A 22,549-nucleotide genomic window follows, 5' to 3' on the forward strand; every position below is an offset into this window, starting at 1 on the left:
AAACCCCTTTTATCCTAGGAAGGTTTCCAGTGCCATTCGGGTTCCACGTTGTCCCCCTGGGCTCTTAGTGCTTTTTAATACTGCTATCCTATCCTCAGGTTACACCATGGCTACCGGGAAATGAGTCTTTCTTCCTAAAAGGATTGTGGAGAGCCTTGATCGCAGGGTCTGTATTTTTAATTATTTTTACATTTTTTTAAATTTATTTCTTTTCAGTGTAACAGAATTCATTGTTTCTGCACCACACCTAGTGCTCCATGCAATACGTGCCGTCCATAATACCCACCACCTGGCTCCCCCGACCTCCCACCCCCCGCCCCTTCAAAATCCTCAGATTGTTTTTCAGAGTCCATAGTCTCTCATGGTTCACCTTCCCTTCCAGTTTCCCTCAACTCCCTTCTCCTCTCCATCTCCCCATGTCCTCCATGTTATTTGTTATGCTCCACAAATAAGCGAAACCATATGATAATTGACTCTCTCTGCTTGACTTATTTCACTCAGCATCATCTCTTCCAGTCCCGTCCATGTTGCTACAAAAGTTGGGTGTTCATCCTTTCTGATGGAGGCATAACACTCCATAGTGTATATGGACCACATCTTCCTTATCCATTCATCCGTGAAGGGCATCTTGGTTCTTTCCCCAGTTTGGCGACCGTGGCCATTGCCACTATGAACATTGGGGTGCATATGGCCCTTCTTTTCACTACATCTGTATCTTTGGGGTAAATACCCAGTGGTACAATGGCAGGGTCATAGGGAAGCTCTATTTTTAATTTCTTGAGGAATCTCCACACTGTTCTCCAAAGAGGCTGCACCAACTTGCATTCCCACCAACAGTGTAAGAGGGTTCCCCTTTCTCCACATCCTCTCCAACATACGTTGTTTCCTGTCTTGCTAATTTTGTCCATACTAACTGGTGTAAGGTGGTATCTCAATGTGGTTTTAATTTGAATCTCCCTGATGGCTAGTGATGATGAACATTTTTTTCATGTGTCTGATAGCCATTTGTATGTCTCCATTGGAGAAGTATCTGTTCATGTCTTCTGTGCATTTTTTTTAATAATTTTTTTATTTTTTATAAACATATATTTTTATCCCCAGGGGGACAGGTCTGTGAATCGCCAGATTTACACACTTCACAGCACTCACCAAAGCACATACCCTCCCCAATGTCCATAACCCCAACCCCCCTTCTCCCAACCCCCCTCCCCCCAGCAACCCTCAGTTTGTATTGTGAGATTAAGAGTCACTTATGGTTTGTCTCCCTCCCAATCCCATCTTGTTTTTTTTGACATGATTATCTGTTCTGTGTGTGTTGAGTTTAAGAAGTTCTTTGTAGATCCTGGATATCAACCTTTTGTCTGTACTGTCATTTGTGAATATCTTCTCCCATTCCGTGGGTTGCCTCTTTGTTTTGTTGACTGTTTCCTTTGCTGTGCAGAAGCTTTTGAGTCCCAAAAGTTCATTTTCGCTTTTGTTTCCTTTGCCTTTGGAGACATATCTTGAAAGAAGTTGCTGTGGTTGATATCAAAGAGGTTACTACCTATTTTCTCCTCTAGGATTCTGATGGATTCCTGTCTTATGTTGAGGTCTTTGGGTTCTTTTTGACAAGGTTCTTTTTTTTTGTCTTGCCTTTATATCTATCTATCTATATATTTTTTTCTCTTGTCATCTACTTTTGTCAGTCTTCTTATTTGTATGTTTTTGTTTGTTTACCTCATAAATCTTACCTTGGGGCCATTTGGGCTGGGCCTTCTCTTTTATCTTTCCTTTTTTTTCCTGTCTTTCTCTCCCTCTCTCTCTCTCTTTTTTTTTTTTTCTTTTTTCTCTCTCCTTCTTTTTTCTTTCGTTTGGGCGGAGACTCTTGATTGCTCTAAAGCATCCCAGGGTGCACCTTGACTGCACCACAGTTGATACATCCAGCTGTATCCGTTCAGCCATCTCTCACCAAAATGATCAGGAGGAGGAATGCCCAACAGAAGAAAAATTCAGAGGCTGGGCCATCTGCAACAGAGCTAATGGCTATCGACATAGACAATATGTCGGAAAGGGAATTGAGGCTAACAATTATCCAGGCAATAGCTACATTGGAGAAAGCCATGGATGACAAATTGGAATTGATTAGGACAGAACTGAAAGCCACCAGGGATGATGTTCAGAATATTCTAATCTAATCTAAATTCTCTAAAAGCTAGGGTAACTGAGACAGAAGATAGAATTAGTGATCTGGAGGACAAACAGATAGAGAGAAAGGACCAGGAGGAAGCCTGGAACAAGCAGCTTAGAAACCACGAAAACAGAATTAGGGAAATAAATGACGCCATGAAACGTCCCAACGTCAGAATTATTGGAATCCCTGAAGGGGAGGAGAAAGAAAGAAGTCCAGAAGATATAGTAAATAAGTTCTCCATGAAAATTTTCCCAATCTCGCGAATAGAACCGTGTTCATGTACTAGAGGCAGAACGGTCTCCCGCCAAGATTACAGATTCTAAAAAAAAAAAAATCAAGACACTTAATAGTAAAGTTGAGAAATCATAATTGTAGATACACAATCTCTTGAAAGCCACTAAGACAAAGAGGCTCCTTACGTACAGAGGAAAGCCTGTCAGAATAATGTCAGACCTGCCCACAGAAACCTGGCAAGCCAGAAAGGGCTGGCAAGATATATTCGGGGCACTAAATGAGAAGAACATGGAGCCAAGAATACTTTATCCAGCAAGACTGACATTCAAAATGGATGGAGAGATAAAGAGTTTCCAAGACCGGCAAGGCTTAAAAAGAGTATGTGACCACCAAGCCGACACAGCAGGAAATATTAAGGGGGGGTTCTATAAAAGAGGAAAAATTATTTTTACATTTTAAGAGCCTAGGAGAGTTCCTGACACTGTCTCACCTCCCCCTCCCCCCACCCCCCCAATCCTTTGCTTCTTCCATTCCGGTGCTGCTCTAGGCACAGACTCTGAGATCAAGAAATAAAGTCTCGTTTCCCAACAATCTCTGAATTAGGGGCACCTGGGTGGCTCAGTCAGTTAAGCATCTGACTCTTGTTTTTGGCTCAAGTCAGGGCCTCAGGGTCATGAGATCAAGCCCCGAGTCTGGCTCTGTACTCAGCACAGAATCTGCTTGAGATTCTTTCCATCTCCCTTTTCTTTCACCCCCTCCCCCTGCATGTGTGTGCTCTCTCTCTCTCCCTCAATTACATAAATAAAATCTTTGAAAAATCATCAAATTATGTGGGGAACACAAGTAAGTAAAGAATACGGTAGAAGGCAGCGAGTGTGTTGTGGGAATACGCCTGTGATGCTGTGGTGTCCAGCAGAGACTCTTACTGAGAATGGGAGGGGGGGTGTGGTTGGCCAGGAAGGCTCCCTGGAGGAGGTGTGTGTTTGTGCTGAGTCCTACAGGCCAAGGAGCCGTTCGCCTGGTCGAGAAGATGGGGAAGGATCATTCCAGCTGGTATAGTAGACAACTGGCTGCTAGAAGCATGACTGCAATTGAGGGGTGATTTCAGGTGTGTCAAGAAGAGGAGATAAGAGCTAGCGGGGCCCACAAAGTCATGTCATTCTTAAATACGTATCATCCCCAAGGAAATACCAGTGATGACATAGCCTTTGGTGCTGAAGCTGGAAAGTTAGACTGTGGTTGGTGCATGAGACAGCCTTGGATGCCAGGCTAATGGGTTAGTATTTCCTCTCATTAGCCGTGGGTGCCTAACGAGAGCTCAGCCTCCTGTTGCCCTGAAATCTTGTCGCCTTATATTCAGATCCACTGATCAACACTCAAACATATAGAAAGACACAATCTAATCGTCTCTTTGACCAAATTCATTGATTTTTTTAAATGGCTGTGAAGATGAGGGAGTATATTCTTTAAGAAGTCACGAATAAATCAGAAGACAAAATGGGTAAAAGGAAACATAGAAGAGAGTTGCTTTCAGGTAGGTTGAGCCTAGGGGAAAAGCAAAGAAAGTCTTTCCCTGACATGCATACTGGGCGCTGTGCATGCAGCTGCCTGACAGAAGTGATTCTCAGCGTGGCGGCTCTTTAACCAAAATATTTATCTTCTGATGGAAGTTCTGGACGGTTTGCCTTCTCGTCTTAGGTATTTTTAAAAAAGAAGGTAAGATAGATTTCAGTTTTATAAGTTTTTAAGATATTGTTTTACACGTGAAATTGACCATATATAAATAGGGAGAGATATTTATGTACCTATATGTGTGTTTTCTTGTTAGGTCAGTGTGAACCAATTACGTTGGAACTCTGCATGAATTTACCCTACAACCATACAATCTATCCAAATTACCTGGGCCACAGGACTCAGAAGGAGGCATCCATCAGCTGGGAGTCCTCTCTTTTCCCTGCACTTGTTCAAACCAACTGTTACAAATACCTCATGTTTTTTGCTTGCACCATTTTGGTACCAAAGTGTGATGTGAACACAAGCCAGCGGATCCCACCTTGCAGGTAATACAGTGAGGTCTCCCCCAGCACCCCCATTTTCCCCTCAGGGAGAACCAAGGAATTCCATGCTCAGTTTGAGTGTAGACAAAGCCCATATTGCTAAGGAGCTCGGTATTTAACAAGTCATGTGTTTAAAAGGTAAAGAAGTGGGCGCCTGGGTGGCTCAGTTGGTTAAGCGACTGCTTGTGGCTCAGGTCATGATCCTGGAGTCCTCGGATCGAGTCCCACCTCAGGTTCCCAGCTCCATGGGGAGTCTGCTTTTCCCTCTGACCTCCCCTCTCATGCTCTCTCACTCTGTCTCTCTCTCTCTCTCAACTAAATAAATAAATAAATAAATAAAATCTTTTTTTAAAAAATGGTAAAGAAGTAGGAATTCTAAAATGAATATTTGAGTTAGGGTTCATGAATGGAGTACCACACAAGGGAGGTACGAATTGCCTTTGGTAAGAGCTCACATACTTTATTTTTTTTTAAAGATCTTATTTATTTACTTGACATAGAAAGAGAGAGAGTACGCACAAGCAGGGGGAGAAGGCAGAGGGAAAGGGAGAAGCAGACTCCCCACTAAGCACGGAGCCCAATGCAGGGCTCGATCCCAGGACCTGGGATCATGACCTGAGCCAAAGGCAGACGCTTAATGACCGAGCCGCCCAGGTACCGCGGTAGTTCACATACTTTAATCAAATAAAATCATGCATGTTTCACTTTGGTGAATCAAGAAGCATTCTAAATGTGAGTCAGCAGAAGAAGGGGTGTATCTGCTTTTTTGTCTGGCAACATGGATGTTTTAAAATGCTGCCATTTTTGATACACTCGAATGTCAGCGCCATTATGTAAGCAGTGGTCTGAAGGTTGGACAAGGGATGGAGCTCGCTGACGTTTTTCTGCCTGCTTGGATGAAATGAGGGGCAGCATTTCAAGCCTGCAGCTTGGATTTGGGATGAACGATATCCTACTTCAGGTTAAGAGTCCTACTCCAGGAGTCCACCATCTGGTCCAACTCCTGGCTCTTCTGTGACTGCCCTGTGGCCTGGGACAGATTCCTCAGTCTCTCCCAGTCTCAATTCTTCTACCCTGTCTATAAAAACAAGACAGGGGATGCTGGGTGGCTCAGTCGGTGAAGCGTCTGCCTTTAGCTCAGGTCATGATCCTGGGGTCCTGGGTTCGAGCCCGATGTGGGGCCTTCTGCTCAGGGGGAGTCTGTTTCTCCCTCTCCCTCTGCTGCTCCCCCTGCTTGTGCTCTCTCTGTCAAATAAATAAATAAAATCTTTAAAAATAAACAAATAAATGAGAAATAAAACCAACACAGTTACGGTGGTTGGATGGAGTTGCTGGGAGCGTGAGTGAATGCACATGAACGTGGACTCTTCTGGCTCTAAGCTCTGATGGTAGGAGAGGAGCGCAGCTGCCCGGTGGCAGGTTGGTCTCTTCTCTGCCACATGTGGCGGTGTCGGCCGGGAATGTACAAGACAAGACAGATGTCGCGGAGCTGGGCAGCTGCCCCCTTTATGCTGTCTCCCTTCAAGGGGTGAATATACAGATGAGCTTGTCCAGTAACCACGGGAACCATATGTTGGGATCAGAAGTCACCCGGAGTTTCGAGGAATAGCAGTAATATCGATGTAGCGGACAGATGGGAAAACAATAAATTAAGTGCCAAATAGCAAATGGATGACAGGGAAGGGGCACCTGTGGAGGGACAGGAAACAATAAAATTTCAGAATGAGTTGGGGAACTGAATAAATTATACAAACAGGTTAAAAGTTAATGCTGCCTTGTGCGCACATAATTCCGAAAACTTCTGTAAAACGCCTTTGAAGGTATCCTAAGAAAACATCTCCTCATTTTATGTTGAAAAGTTATTTCTAAATTTTATTCCACTTTGGCTAAGCAAGGTCAAGGATACTGACTAATCACTTGTGATAATACTTAACAAATGCTTGCATTGATTTTCTTTTCACATGTATAAAAAAATTTCCCTAATGGAGTATTCTCTGGAACAAATTTACATCCATGTATGATTTATAATTTCAGGGCTTATGTTTCACATTAAAATGTCCAAAACGAGACTGACCCTGAGACATTATTCAATCAACATTTTAGTGAACTTCCTTTAGATATTTCAGTTCTATGTCTTCGGTTTACATATATGTCTTTCATTTTCAGTGGCTCTCAAAATGAGTTTTTATATTTTGACATTTGCTTTTAAGAATTTTTTACATAGTTTGACAAGAATAATATACTCATGTGTTCATGAAGCAATGCTATTTTTGCCATGGCCATTTATGGGCCTGAACATTTAATTTTGAAGTTATGAAGTTATGAGTCTGAAAAATCTAACATTATTGAGCCCTTACAATGTGTTAAATATTTTAGGATAGTATTGCCATCTCATCCTCAAAATATCCTTTTGAGGGAGGCCCCTACCTTCAGGGCTGTTGCCGGTGGCGGAACGCCACACAGATTAGTTTAAGAACAGTGTCACCTGTCGTTGCTGTGTGGCACATTGTCTTATTTTTATCATATTATCTCACTATATTTTTGTGTGATTTCCATTTTATAGAAGAATTAGGAAGTGATGAAGTCAGGAACTATACAGTGCTCTGTAAAAATGAGGTATCCTATGGCAAATTTAAAATTGCAGCAAATAAATCATAGACATTATTTCTAAATCTGCAACAAAACCCTTCAGTCTCACAGAGAGTTATTGAACACTATTGAACTTACTGTTTTTGCGGAACTAGTGTGGGAACGCCATGGCTTTGACTTTGCCCAAGATCTGAGGCTAAGCCAGCATCAAGTTATGCCCTGTCCTGTACAGACTTCACGTGCTAGAGCTTTCTCTGAAACGTCTCCATTCTATTGTTAACCTTTCCCTACCAGTTTCTAGCCAGGCTGGAGCTGACCTTTCTGGAAGGTCTGCCCCATCATATCAAGAGAGAGAGAGACAGACAGAGAACTTTGTTGAAATTAATAGTTTAAAGTGTATAACTTTTGAAAATAAATAATATATTTGAAATGAAATGAAAAAAAATTCTCCTAGGAATTTATTTGGGCTATTTTTTGGCTTATTTGGCTTTTTTTTTTTTTTAACTATGTAGCTCATTTCTTGGTAATATATGTAGGCAAAACCAGTTTTCCTTCATAAGGAGTAAAGAAAGTCATGCTGATACCTCACTTTAAAAATATGCTTTGTGCAAATGAGATGACGTACAGGAAAGAAAGCACCTAGCACAATGCTTGGGATATCTTTTCTTTAAAAAGGAAACAAGCACACTTTGTTTAAACCAACTTGAGCTCAGTAGAGACGGGTTTAGGAGAATTTTCAAGCTTTTCAACACTATGGGTCTAAGCTCATGTGATGATGGCCATCCATGCCTTAGGTAAGCCAGGTTGGCACATGAAATAGTTCCCGTTGCTGGTCCCCAGAGGGCGAGACCTCTCAGGGGCCGCTACTATATAGATTCCATGATCCTTGGTGGCAGACTATCCAAACTGATGTTGAGAACTTCCTGGCTTGGAATAAAAACATTGGAGAATGTGTCTGCTTGAAAGACAGAGAATGAGAAAGGGAAAGGGCAGAGGGGAATCTTGTTCAGAGGGGATGTTGTTCATGGGTGTAAACTTGCAATTACTAGATATAAAGGTCCTGGAAATCTTGTGTACCATTTGGTGAATATAAATAACAATATTATAATCATCAAACTTGCTAAGAGTCTAGATCTTAATTATTCCAACCACAAAAGAGTAATGATACTTACGTGATGTGATAGAGATTCGACCTCTACATGACAATCACCTAATAGATGAACGTATCAACTCACCATGTTTTCCACCTTAAATTTATAGCGTGTCATATGAAATAGATTTCAATAAAAACACACACAACAAATTTCTATTTCTAGTTCCATCATGACAGTTCCCTTAATGAAAGTCTGTGGCTGGCATGCATGTCCTTTGTGGAGAGAGGTAGGACTCATTTTGTTTTCCCAAATATTACGTATCTGTGCATCTCTCTCTATTGGTATATATATATATATACATACACACACACACACACACACACACAGGATACATGCAGAGGCCCACACTCACACAGAACTCAAACCCTACCTCCATTCCTCACACACTCTCTCAGGCATAGCTGCCTCTGTCTCCCATGTCGTATCTCTCTTGCTCTCTTAGAGCCCTGTGCGAGCACTCCAAAGAACACTGCGAATCTGTCCTTGGGGTTGTGGGCCTCCAGTGGCCTGAAGACACAGACTGCAATCAATTTCCAGAGGAAAATTCAGACAACCAAACCTGTCTAATGCCTGACGAAGCTGTGGAAGGTTAATTTTTAAATTAATTACCATGGGCTATCTAACATGGATGACCCATCACTATCTTCTCCAGGTTCTCTGTGGCTAGTGTTCTTCCTGTGTTCTAGTTGTCAGCCAGGCCACGGGGGTGAGTGAGTCTGTGAAGCTGGTTACATTGAAAACCTTGGTGCTCATCTGTTAGACGTTGTCTTCATTTTAAAAATAAATTGCCGAGATATATTTAATAATCGAGGTGTTTTTGTTAACCACGCCCAGCTCCCGGCTGCTTTTGTACTAGGGGTCCTCAGGGTGATGGTGGGCAGCAAGCCCTGGTTATGCAAATTTAAACACTTACAGACCTTGGCAACGTAGGATCATCAGGTAGAGAAATGGAAATCAGGGACTTGCCCGCACTGATGGAAGGATTAGAAAAGGAAACAATGTTGACGCATTAAGGGCAGCTGGGTAGTTAGAAGTACTGGATTCGAGGGCTCTTTCAGGCTCTCACCATCTGTTGAATGGACATGGCTGTCAGTTCAGGAAAGTGATTAGATACTGGAGAGCATAAAGACACCACTGACTGGAGAGATGATACCAAGATGAAGGAGAAAGAGTCTGATAAGCAAATGGAGAAAGCCAAGTTAGCTTGGTTGGTTCTGCTTGGCAAAGACCATTTTATCTTCTAGAATAACTCCTTGGCGATAGCCCATGCATAAATAGATAAACGAGCTGATGGTTCCAGGTTTTCTGCCTAATGAAACTAACACGGCTCATTGGTTTGAACAGAATGCTCACCTAGTCACTTCAAGTGTGGCTCTGGACGGTGTGTTCTGGCTTCCAGAAGATGTGATGGCCAGGCCGACTGTGATGATGACAGTGATGAAGAAAACTGTGGTATGTGTGAGATGACACTTTTCTTGGATATACAAGAAATGTCTGGTTAGGATAAAGGACTGTATTTAAAAATGTCAACCATTTACGGATGGTCGTAAGTAGTGATGAGGATTGAATGCTAATGCAGTTACTTTTAATATTACCATATGACAAGGTCTGAATCAATAGGTTTTTTTCCTGTTAACTCCATTGATTTTCCCTAAATTATACTTCTGTTCATAACCTTGATGTTATATGTGCAAAGCCTTAGTAAAAGGAGAAGCACTTCACAAATGTAAGGGATTATTTTTATTATTAGAGATAGAAAGCAGTTGTCACTTGTCTAAAAGTCAGAATAATAGTGTCTTTGCATATGATTTCCATGTTTTTAAATAGGCATCTAGATACACAAAGACAGAATTCAGGCTCCAGCATTCAAATTTAATTGGAACTCATTTTCATGCCCTCTCTGATTTTGTCTCTGTCAGCAAAGGATAAAACTCCTTCTGACGTTTCTGCATTGAGTTCCAAAATCACCCATGGAAAGGCCAGAAATGCCGGTGGTAATTTGAGTGGAGCTAATTCCCATTTTATTTTCCTGCAAACCTCTGTACTCGTAACCTCAAAATGTGTCAGGGAATTGAAAATGGGCAATGCTTTTTACTAAGCAATATTCTGGAATAAAGCAAAATGATTGAAAGACTATCCAACGAATACATTGGTTATGATCATTTACCTTGTTCTGTTTACAAATGAATAGACACTCTTTGTCTTTGAAACCATGAAGGGCAATACATCTTTTGAAATAATTTTATTCTTTTGGCCTTTGAGGTATGAAATATTGCCTTGCTTCCCAAAGTGAATTTTCCATAGTAGACATTGCCCTTCTGGTCTAGACAAAATGTCACAAGCAATAAACTGAAATCCTATCAGTTGCTATAAATATGGACAGGAGCATCCTCTAGAAAATTAGACCTGCCAGAATGATGGTACAATGACCAGGGGTAATTTTGTTAGAGAAGAACATCCAGTGTTTTGAGAAGCTACTGTTGTTTGCTTGTTTGTGGTCTTTACGTAGAGAAATAAATCCAAAGTCATTGAATATCCCCATATAAATGAATTATTGAGAATCTCTTGGATTTGTTTGCTAAACTATGACTTGCAATGGGATATGCTATTCTGAGATGCAATTTAGAATGTCTTGTCTTTGATAGTTTGAAGAGATCACATGTACTCTACTGGTGGTGACGAGGCCCGAATCTGTGGTAGGGGACTAGGTATTTGAGAAATGTAAAAACTTAGCTTTAAATGGTCTGAGTCTTTGAATATATTCTGCAAAAAGAAATTCAAAGCACTAAAGAGTTTAAATGACCCTACAGCATAAGGTTTCTAGTTGAGTCATGAGTTTTTATCAAGACTTTATTCACACAGTTAAAGGTACACCAGAATGATAAGAGTCAGTGGTCTAATCCCTATCAACACTCAAAATATTGGTGGCACTATTGAGAGAGAGCTGTAGTTAAGGAAAGCTAAAAGTGGGAGAGAAATTAATTCACTTGGAGTTACATTAATTGCTCCAGCAGTATTCACTTATGAGAAAACCCTCATTAAGTTTTTCAAAGTGACCGATGATAGAAATTTTATATACTTTCCCCTTTGGAATATGTGCACACATTTGAATGGGCATGTCCAGTGCTTTGGGACAATGAGACACTTAAAAATCAATTGAAGAAGTCACTGATGAAAGACTATTGGGAAATCATCCGGTTCCCACTTGTCATTTTCTCAGCTATCCCTCTGTTTCCGTGGGCATGCGTGGTACCATCTGGAGAGGCCAGCAGCAGCCCCACTGAAGCTGGGTTTCCGTCATTGTGGAGTATAATGCATGTAAAGACTTGAACTTTACTGAATAATGTGACAATTAACTATTGACTCGCACACGCTGCACATCCTCCAGAATGTCTGAAAACAGTAACGGGTTTTCCCCTTAAAAACAATACTTGTTTCATTTATCTACAAAATAATGGATGCGAGGGAAGTTTATTTTGTGTTTCTTTGGAAAATCTGCAGTGGGGAAGCATGGTAGCCAAAGCACACCGTTTATGAATATGCTTTTAAAATACAGATTTCCCCTGCTTTCCAAAAGTAGAGCATTCTTACAAAAACTTTCATAAGCCAAAATTGTGTAAAGTGAAGAAGCAATTACCATTGATTTATGTAGAAAAAAATTCTGACTGCTCCCAGGCCTTAAAAGCATCCTCTCTTAGGCTTTTCTAATACCTACTACATATCTTGCTCGTGAATGTACAAAATAAATCCAGATAAAGCAGAGATGCTCACAAACATCAAAATTATGGCGGCGTGATGCTGAGACGCTGAATGTAGTTCCCGGGGAAGGAGCCTGGGGGCGCTACTCACTCAGGCTCCATGCTGCCTGCTTAAAGCCTTGCAACCCAACAAATGCAGAAGCTATTTCATTTTTTGCTGTTTTTTCCATAAAAGCGAAAATCCTCTTTTGATTTCATTCAGTTAGCAGAAACAGTTATCAACGTGGGTCTTCCGAAAAAACGAAGTGGTGTGATGCAAACTTTCGAGAAGTGGGGGTTACCTGTATATGCATTAGCCTTTAGCCACGGGCAGTGTTGCTCTGAAGTGTCTCCTGCTCTTGTGGTACATTTCTGTTGTTGAGGATGTTTTGATTGTGTAATTGCTAACGTAAACAACACTGAAATGAAATAATGAAAACACTGTCAGTATCGGAAATGTTTTCAGCAAGTATTTGGAAGAATTAGAATTACACAAATCTGAACACATCATTCCAGGCTGGCTTCATGGGAGGGAAGCCTGAAAAGTGGGAGCGATTTACAGGGTCTCTGCCGTGTGAGGACAGAAGCACTTCGGCTTAGAAAAGGTTGCTGGCTTGTCATTCACTGAACGTGTTATGTTCTATGGACTGAGCTGTGTGTAAAACTAGCAGCCTGGGGACACCTGGGTGGCTCAGTTGATTAAGCCGCTGCCTTCAGCTCAGGTCATGATCCCAAAGTCCTGGGATCAAGTCCAGCATCGGGCTCCTGGCTCAGCAGTGAGCCTGCTTCTCTCTCTGCCTCTGCCTGCCTCTCTGCCTGCTTGTGTGTACTCTCTCTCTCTATCTCTGGCAAATAAATAAAATCTTAAAAAAAAAAAAAAAAAACAACTAGCAGCCTGATGACAAGTTGGTTTTCAACGTCACATTTTCCAAGCACAGATTACCTCAGCAGTGAAGATCCGGTCAAAGACGTGAACAGAGATGGCGTCAAAGAAAGGACAGTTGAGGACAATACCAATGGGTTATGTTATGTTTCTGGGCTTTGCCTTCATGCAGAGATTTGAGGTGGTGAGACTGAGGTTGAGTTTTGCTCAGCCTGCGTCCACGATTTGGGTGGGCTTCCAGTAGAAGCAAGGTGGTAGCTGGGCTGTGGTGTGAGCAGCGTGTCTTCTCAATGGGTTCAGTTAAAAGAGAATATAGCAGGGGTGTCTGGGTGGCTCAGTAGGTTAAAGCCCTTGCCTTTGGCTCAGGTCATGATCCCACGGTCCTGGGATGGAGCCCCGCATCGGGCTTTCTGCTCAGCGGGGAGTCTGCTTCCCCCTCTTTCTCTGCCTGCCTCTCTGCCTACTTGTGATCTCTGTCTGTCAAATAAATAAAGGTTTTTAAAAAGAGAGAATATAGCAAAGATAGTTTCATTATATTTACTAGAGAAATAACACCCTTTTTTACACAAACACAGCCTCACAATTACTAATTGATTACTATTCTATATAAAAGGGTATATACTGGGACACCTGGGTGGCTCAGTGGGTTAAGCCTCTGCGTTCGGCTCAGGTCATGATCCCAGGGTCCTGGGATCGAGCCCCGCATGGGCTCCTTGATTGGCAGGGAGCCTGCTTCTCTCTCTGCCTCTGCCTGCTTGTGTGTGTGCTCTCTCTCTCTCTCTCTCTCCTTCTGCCTGACAAATAAATAAATGAAATATTTTTTAAAAAAAGGGTATATACTGGGGTTCCTGGGTGGCTCAGTGGGTTAAGCTTCTGCCTTTGGCTCAGGTCATGATCACAGGGTCCTGGGATCGAGCACCCCATTGGGCTCTCTGCTCAACAGGGAGTCTGCTTCCCTTCCCCTCTCTTTGCCTGCCTCTCTGCCTACTTGTGATCTCTGTCTGTCAAATAAATAAATAAAAATCTTAAAAAAAAAAAAAAAAAGAAAGAAAGAAAGGGTATACACCAAGGATGCCTGGGTGGCTCAATCGGTTAAGTGTCTGCCTTCAGCTCAGGTCATGATGCCAGGGTCCTGGGATCGAGCCCTGCATCAGTCTTCCTGCTCAGTGAGGAATCTGCCTCTTGTTCTGTTTCTCTTTCTCTCTGTGTCAAATAAATAAATAAAATCTTTTTTTTTTTTTAAAAAAAAGAGATATGTGCCATACGGAGAAAGATAGACGACAGTACAAATACCCAAGTGTCATTAAGTGTCTCTCTGTTTATCTTCAAATGATTAAAAATCATTTCATCATCTATCTTTTATCTCCCCTAGGACTCCAATAAAATAAAAATTTAAATATAACCTTCTCTTGGGATCGAAGCACTTTTAGGCTGTGCTCAAAGCCTCTGACACTGGTATTTGTGGGCTGATATTTGTACCACGTGGTTTTAAAAGTTTTCCAAGAGACTTTTTTTTTCTTATCTATTTGGACTCTTCAGTAGTATTTGTATAACTTCTCACAGTTATACAAATGGCTTACCTGGCATTCTTAGCAAAAATAGTCTCCATGCCTGCATTTCTCTTTGCTGGTGGGAGGCCCAGACTCAGCTCTGCCTAGCAGGAACAGAGTGAGGCCATTGTGTCCCTATGACGTCAGATACCCCCAAATGTGCTCTTGGGATGAATCTTCAGGATTGTTTTCTAATCACTCCGTAGGGTTTAATTTTTCCATGTTAAGGAAGGGATGTTCTTCTTCCCTTGGGGTATTTTGCTGCCCAGTCAGTTACTTGGCTCTGTTATGTGGCGTCTTGGACAGCCTGAGATGGAGGGAGGGCTCTGTGTCGACCTAGCCTTGGATTTAAATCTCAACTCAGCACGCAGAGACTGTGTGATGTTCGGCCGGTCACTTAATCTCTCCGGGCCTCAGTGTTCTCGCCTGTAAAATGTAGAGAACACCCAGATTATCCTCCAAGCTTGGAATGCTTCTAATAGGCTTTTTTCCTCAGAAGGCAATGACTAAAAACCCATCTGCCAGGTGCTAGGATATCCAGGAGATGACTCCCCCTCAAAGGTCACCCAGGGGTCTCGCTGGAGGGGAGGAGTCCTGTCTTGCTTGGTCTTGACTCTGGCGACCGAGGTCTTGTGTACGGCAGAGGAGAGCAGGCTGGTATGTCATGTCCGAAGCAGGAGCTGGGCAAAAGTCCCTGGTTCACGTCGTAAACATGGGCTGTGGGGTGGTATTTCCTCCTGGAGGTACTAGTGCCTGTCTGGGGGTGGATGTCCCCATCTCCAGGGTTAGTCCCTGAAGGAGGTGCCCAGCCCATAGTTTAAGGCCCTTCCCACTGCCCCACCCTGTCTCCTCATAGGGTCCTAGGCCAGTGCGTGTTGAAGAGAATGTTACAGGGGTGTCACCCCTAAACAGGGGAGGGGTAGGGAGGGGCTGTGAGGAATTGGGAGCCCTCTGGTGGGTGCTGGTGTTGCTGTCCCTCGTGGTCAGGCCCGAGATGGGTGGGGAGGCAGGTCCTCTGTTTGGGCTGCTGGTCCTTGAGACTGGGGCCCCATCTCCCAGGGTGGTGTGACCCAGAGGGGCCTTCGCGCCTGGTGGCCTGAGCCTTACCACTCCGTTCCTGTTGCCCGCCCAAGACGGCTAGATCCAGACTGTTCCAGCCTCAGCCGGTCCAGGAGCCAAGTTCATCTTGCCCCTTGCTCTTCTGACCCGTTCCTCCCTGGAGGTATTTTTTATCTCATGAAGCTCAAATTAGCAGACCGAATGAGCAGACCTCCTCACCCTGCGTGGGCCTCGGAGAATTTTCCGGGACAAGAAGCATCTGCCTTAGGAAAAGAAGGTGCCCCAGTTCATGTGGGACCTGCCTCTGGTGGGGAAGGCTGCTGCTTCACGGAGTTTTTGTGAAAATGAGGGATGGAGGAAATGAAGAACGTGGCACAAAGCTTAGGGCACCTAGTGTGAAGGAACATCTGGTTTTCCAGGGACGGTGGGGGACTCTTGGAATGAGGGACAGTAAGGGCTCAGAACAGGCAAGCCGGGGGCAACTGGTCACCTTAGCACCATGCCGTGGGTGTTGTCATTATCTCTGTGGTGGGTTGGTTGTGATTCTGACATAACAATTACTAGGTTTCATAACTTGCAGCTGCGTTAAACATCCTACCCCCCCCCCCAACCATACCTGTCTTTGATTTTTAGTGGAGTCATACTCTTTGTTTTATTTTTATTTTTATTTGTTTTAAATAGATTTTCAAATATTTTACAGTTTAGTGCCTTTATTTTATTTTTTTTAAGATTTTATTTATTTATTTGACAGAAATCACAAGTAGGCAGAGAGGCAGGCAGGTGGGGTGGGGGGAAGCAGGCTCCCTGCTGAGCAGAGAGCCCATCTCGGGGCTTGATCCCAGGACCCCCGGGATCATGACCTGAGCCAAAGGCAGAGGCTTTAACCCACTGAGCCACCCAGGGGCCCCCATACTCTTTATTTAAAACACAATTACACCAAGGATGTCACTTAAAGAGACAGTTGATGCTTCACAAAATAATAATCACTTGGGACTAATCTTCATCTCACTTCGTCTATGCTCACCATAATTCCCCACACATTTTTTATTAGAAAAGAGACAATACAGAAGGGTAAGTTAATGCTTATAGAGTTCTCGTTTAATCTGTAGAGCAGCTCTCTGTAGCCAGCATTATTATTACTCTTTTAGAGATATGGAAACTGAGGTTCAGAGAAGTTAAGTAACTATCCAAGGTTACACAGCTGGTGAAATTGGAGCTAGGATTCCAGTTCAGGTTTCTGACTCTGATACTGTCCTTCCCTTGCTTTCTAACCCTCATGTACGTGGTACATTCTTATTTTACAGAGGACTGCTGTTAAGCACTTGCACCCGGATCCAAGTGGATCTTCTCTATAAGGCTGTGATTTGGAACAATTTATTTATTTTCTCTAAATCTCAGTTTCCTCATTTATAAAATAATGATCATAGTACTGACGTTGTGGTATTATTATAAGGATTAAAACTAATATTTATAATGTGGATATATAGTGGATAATGAATATTATCTTGTTGTTGTTATTGTTGTAGTTATTATTATTATTATTATACCGAGCTCTTACTTGTGTCCCAGAAAATCTACTTTTGCAGTCCTTCATCAGCTCATTCCAGAGGTTCAAGTTCTCCAGACTCTTAGGAAGGGTACCATGTGAATAATTAGAAAGGCTCATGCTGTTTTCGCTAATCCTTTCTACCAAGCAGTGTGGTTTGTGACAAGTCTGTTATTGACAGAACACTCCAGATGATGTCTGTATCCGCTGCTAGCCGAGATGCCAAATAAGATCCTCATGAGTTCCTGTAATAGACAGCACTGGGCCTAAGACCGTTCCAGATGGACAGCTAGTGAAACACTCCCACTGTTTACTTCCTACATTTTGAACACTTTCAATCTAATTTTAGCTCATAATAAAAATGTTTCTTCTAGTGACTTATTTTGATAACTTCCTAATGAGAATTTTGGAAAAAAGCAGGTTTTTTTCATATAACGGATTCCAAGAAACATAGGTCAATCATCTACAAAATTTCTCTGAATTGTTTGTGGTAGGTCAAATGGAAAATAGCCTTTTTAAAGAAAGCCCTTATTTGATCACCGCTTTGCATTTCACTCACCTTAAACTACGTGATCTTTTCCCGGAAAGGGGAGAGGCTTTTTGTTCCTCACATGAAATGAAGTTCCATTTAAAATACACGTGTGCTGGGGCGCCTGGGTGGCTTAGTGGGTTAAGCTTCTGCCTTCGGCTCAGGTCATGATCTCAGGGTCCTGGGATCGAGCTTCGCATCGGGCTCTCTGCTCAGCGGGGAGCCTGCTCTGTCCCCGCCCCGCTGTTCTGCCTAATTGTGATCCCTCTCTCTCTGTCAAATAAATACATAAAATCTTAAAAAAGACTCTGAAAAACAATCTGAGGGGTTTGAAGTGGCGGGGGGGTGGGAGGTTGGGGTACCAGGTGGTGGGTATTATAGAGGGCACGGCTTGCATGGAGCACTGGGTGTGGTGAAAAAATAATGAATACTGTTTTTCTGAAAATAAATAAATTGAAAAAACAAAACAAAACAACAAAACAAAACAAAACAAACAAAAATCTTAAAAAAAAAAACAAAAACAACCCAAAACCACACATGTGTGTTGGAGGCCTGCCGTGCACTAGCAGCTGTTGTAGCGTGGGGGAGGGGAGGAGAACCCAAAGATGCACCTCGCTGCCTGGTAAGGACTGTGGATCCCACTGGAGTGATGAGAGCACATTAGATTCTTGCATGTTCTAGAAGATATGTGAAATGCCTGCATTTGATTCAAATGGTCTTTTTTAAAGTTCATTGCAGGTTCTTGCTATTTCATAGGCAAATTACAGTTCAAGCTTATAGTCCCAATCTTATGCAAATTACATTCATTTCTCATATTAATTGATGAAGTTGATCTCCTTAGGTCTCTTAGAATATGTTACTGCAGTGACAGCTTTTGTACCTGGCTCTTAAATTAGTTTTGTAGGCATTTGGCATAGGAAACACCTCTTACCAAACACACAGATGGTCTTTCCATTGGTTGACTGAAATTACATTTTAAGGTAATACATATTTAAATCACTAGGTTTTGGCATATTTACTTAAAAGCATAACTTATCATTTTATAGATGAGTCTTATGTGCTGGCAAATTGACTCAGAATGCAAAAGGAACAGCCAAAAATGAGCGTTAATGTATAGTTCCTTTTTTCATTTTTTTTTCCCATTTTCCGTTTGTCACTTTTGATCTTCTCTTAGGAAAGCTGTCCTGTTTATATGGCAGCATGGAGATTATTGAATATCTCTACTCTCAAAATTACATTTTTCGTGGTATACAGAAGTCAAGACTTTTTAGGAAGAAAGAAATCATGCCTTTGCGCTATAATTTTTCTACCTTGCTTGACCAAAGTCATCATTATTTTGGTGTTTATGTCTGTTGGAAATAACCTTATCTTCTGTCTCCAGGCTGTAGAGAGAGAGATCTGTGGGAATGTCCATCCAATAAGCAATGTTTGAAGCATACAGTCATCTGTGATGGGTTCCCCGACTGTCCTGATGGCATGGATGAGAAGAACTGTTGTAAGTGCCTACTTGCATTGGTCAACACAACTTTGTTTATGTTAAACACTGATTAATGCTCATTTTGAGTATAAACTAGAAATTTGGAAATAAGTATCAGATCTCTTTGATAAGTATCAGATCTTTTGATTAAAACTCCACTTACAAAAACACATGCAAGGACATAATCAAGCCATATAAATTATATTCACTGTGATATTATTCCAGTGTTATTTATCACATGGGGGAATTAAAACACTCCAAATGTCCAAAAAGAGGGGACATAAAATACAACCATAAGATGAAATAATATGCAGTTGTTAAAAATCAGTTTAAAAGAATAATTCCTCGAGACGCCTGGGTGGCTCAGTTGGTTAAGCATCTGCCTTCGGCTCAGGTCACAATCCCAGAATCCTGGGATCGAGTCCCACCATATCGGGCTCCTAGCTCCATGAGGAGTCTGCTCCTCCCTCTGACCTTCTCCCCTGTCATTCTCTCTCTCACTCTCTGTCAAATAAATAAATAAAATCTTAAAAAAAAAAACTTTAAAAAGAATAAAAAAATAAAAATAAAAGAATAATTCCTCCTGGGTTCATTACATGTCATTAGTTGAATGAAACAAAATATAAAGTATTATGTGCACTATTGTCCCCAAGTTTTTAAAGTACTCATGTCTGGAATATCACATAAGGATTCACTCAGATTGGCCAACTTTGAGCAAGTTTCCAGCTAGCATCAGGGGTCTTTGTATGGATTAGAAAATATACCATCTATGCAATCTGTTTGCATGGAGCACTGGGTGTGGTGCAAAAACAATGAATACTGTTACTCTGAAAATAAATAAATAAATAAATAAATAAATGGAAAGAAAAGAAACTGGCTCCCGCAGTTGTGGGGGCTGTCAAGTTGGAAGTCTGTAGGGTAGGCCAGTAGGCTGTATATTCAGGTAAGAGATGATGTTGCAATCTTGAGTCTGAGATCTGTAGGGCAAGCCAGTGGGCTGGAGACTTGGGCAGGATTTCACTCTTACAATCTTGAGACAAAATTCCTTCTTTGGACAATCTCAGTTTTTGCTTTATTTTGGAGGGTAACCTGTTTTATTTAAAGTCAACCAACTGTAATAAAAAAAAATACTAATCTTTTGTGCTGATAAAAAGAAAAAATATATATACCATCTAAATGGCCAGATGGAAAAAGAAGCACCCCTTTGGGAGAACCAATTAGAAAAAAGATGCTGTTTCCTTCAGGTTGTCCCTGTCCCAGGCTAGGATGCATGATCTGGGCAGCAGGGTTTGGGTGGGAACTGTCTTGGAAAGCCCAACCCATGAAATGGTAGGCCGAAACTCTGATCTTGGGTCCCATGTTTACTGTTGGACTAATAACCTGACCCAGACAAAAGTAATTCTAGTTAGAAAATGCCATGTCCCAGTGACACTAATCTGGGTCTTCTGGGGCTGTGGGGACCTGAACAAAATCAGCTTCCCTCAAAAAAGCAGAAAGAAAGGAAATGGATATTGGGTAGGCTATTAAAGGTGTCACTGTGATTTGTTTCTTTTTTTCTTTTTAAAGATTTATATATTAGAGAAATAGAACAACCAGGGAAGGGGCAGACGGAGAAGGGACAGGAAGAGAATCCCAAGCAGACTTCCTGTTGAGCACGGAGCCAGACACGGGCTTGATCTCATGACCCCTAGATTGTGACCTGAGTGAAAAATCAAGAGTTGGATGCTTAACCAACTGAGCCACCCAAGCGCTCCGACAGTAGAGATTTTTAAAGAATAAGCATTACCCATGCGTGTGGACAGAGCTCGTTCCCATCCTGTGGTCACTTCATTCTGCTCAGCCCCAGGGCTTGGCTCATGCCACTTCAGACTTTTAACCCTCGTTTCTCAAGTCCTGGAACTTCTGCGGCTCTGGGTCCCCCTTTTTCAATCCGAGTGTTACAAGAAGTAGATGACCCAGTCACTTGGAGATGGTAGCCTTGTTGAAGGGCTTGCTATTTGTAGGGACTGGCACCCATGGTATGAATTTTTGCCAATTCTGTTACTCTGTCTTGATACCTGTTTGGAGGCCCCGGGAGCACAGCTTTCCTTCCTTCCACGCTCCTGCGGACAGATGATAACGTGCATGTTAGCGAGAATCACACCCGTTTCTGAAATGTTTCCGTCCTCTCGCTTCTTGTTCCCGGTGCCAGCGTTTTGCCAGGACGAAGAACTCGAATGTGCAAACCATGAGTGTGTGTCCCGTGAGCGCTGGTGTGACGGGGCCGCCGACTGCGTGGACAGTTCTGACGAGTGGGACTGTGGTGAGCTGCGTGTGTCCGCCATCGGCCACACACTCTAACACCCTTCAGCCATTTAAGCTTAATAAATCCTAAATGACTTCGCAGAGTTTATGAACCAATTTCACCTGTTTTGTTTAACTATGATAAAAGCTGGCAGCAATGGTTCATATATGTTGTCTCCGACTCACAGAACATTTCTCCCTAAGTTATCTCGCTGTTTGAACTGTTCGTCTGACATGTGAAAACATCTGGGTTCAAATTTTTCTGACCATATAACTACTAGAACAATTTTTAAACTCTTTGCAATCACCCAGCTTCAATAATGACTAATCCTGTCATTCTTATATCATTGACACCTCCTGAATAGGATATTAAAGTGGGTCTTCCATCTTCCCTATAGTCTTGCTCCAGATCAAATGAGATGAGTCTAGTTCCTCACAGGGACAGGACTTAAAGACATCTCCTACGCGTACCTCCCGTGTTACAATTTGTAACCTTGAGCTTGATTAGTTCTATTGTCCTTCACTCATCTCTCTCTCCCTTCGCTGGGCTCTGCGTTCAGTCCTTTGCGTCATCTGGCCCCAGCACGATCATCATTTGTGGTCTGATGAATTGCACAGTGTTTCTCAGTTACCTCAGTTACCTGTGGTGTGTTAAGTAGAGAGGAAGCTCTTTTATAAAATGGGAATTAGCACGTATCCCAGATGAATCCTCACTTACCATCAATTTCATACCCTTGCCTTCTCACATGCTTTCTTGAACGGAAATGATATGAATGAAGGTACCACCAGCTCTTTATAATTATGAAATCGTTGGGTGAACTCATGGGATCGGGCCCCGCCTCTGGTTGTCTTCTAACTTCTAAAGGAAAGTTAGGAACTGCCCATCTCTTTCACTAGAGCTTGTGGCTCTTTGAGGGCAGAGAATGTTTCTAATTCATTTTTTCAGTCTTCCACCACCTTTGCAGAGGGCAAGCACTCACCAAATGGTTCTTAATTTAAATAAATAAGAACAAATGTATGCAAGTGAAGTGAAAACATGTAGAGTTAGCATTTGGTTTCCTGAGAAGAAATGCTTTCTAATTAGGTTTTTCCTTTTTTTTTTTTTCTTTTTTGTTCTCCTCAGTGACCCTCTCCAAAAACGTGAGCTCCTCTTCGTTCCTGATGGCTCACAGATCTGCCATAGACCACCACGTGTGCGCGGACGGCTGGCAGGAGACGTTAAGTCGGCTGGCCTGCAAGCAGATGGGTTTAGGGTAAGGTCAGTAGTTTGTAGCACTGATG

General features: G+C 42.3%; 1 protein-coding gene across 1 annotated transcript in view; it reads left to right on the forward strand.

The window, feature by feature from the left end:
* The window catches only part of CORIN (corin, serine peptidase), a 263,664-nt gene that overhangs the window by 192,995 nt on the left and 48,120 nt on the right, over positions 1–22,549 (forward strand). Inside the window, exons 11-16 of the mRNA XM_044224366.1 lie at positions 4,233–4,464; positions 8,647–8,792; positions 9,549–9,656; positions 18,890–19,003; positions 21,177–21,287; positions 22,392–22,521. Of these exons, the coding sequence (XP_044080301.1) occupies positions 4,233–4,464; positions 8,647–8,792; positions 9,549–9,656; positions 18,890–19,003; positions 21,177–21,287; positions 22,392–22,521 (841 nt within the window). The remainder of the gene's footprint in view (positions 1–4,232; positions 4,465–8,646; positions 8,793–9,548; positions 9,657–18,889; positions 19,004–21,176; positions 21,288–22,391; positions 22,522–22,549) is intronic.

The sequence above is a fragment of the Neovison vison genome, chromosome 11 (genome assembly GCF_020171115.1).
Source record: "Neovison vison isolate M4711 chromosome 11, ASM_NN_V1, whole genome shotgun sequence".
In the NCBI taxonomy this organism is placed as follows: Eukaryota; Metazoa; Chordata; class Mammalia; order Carnivora; family Mustelidae; genus Neogale; species Neogale vison.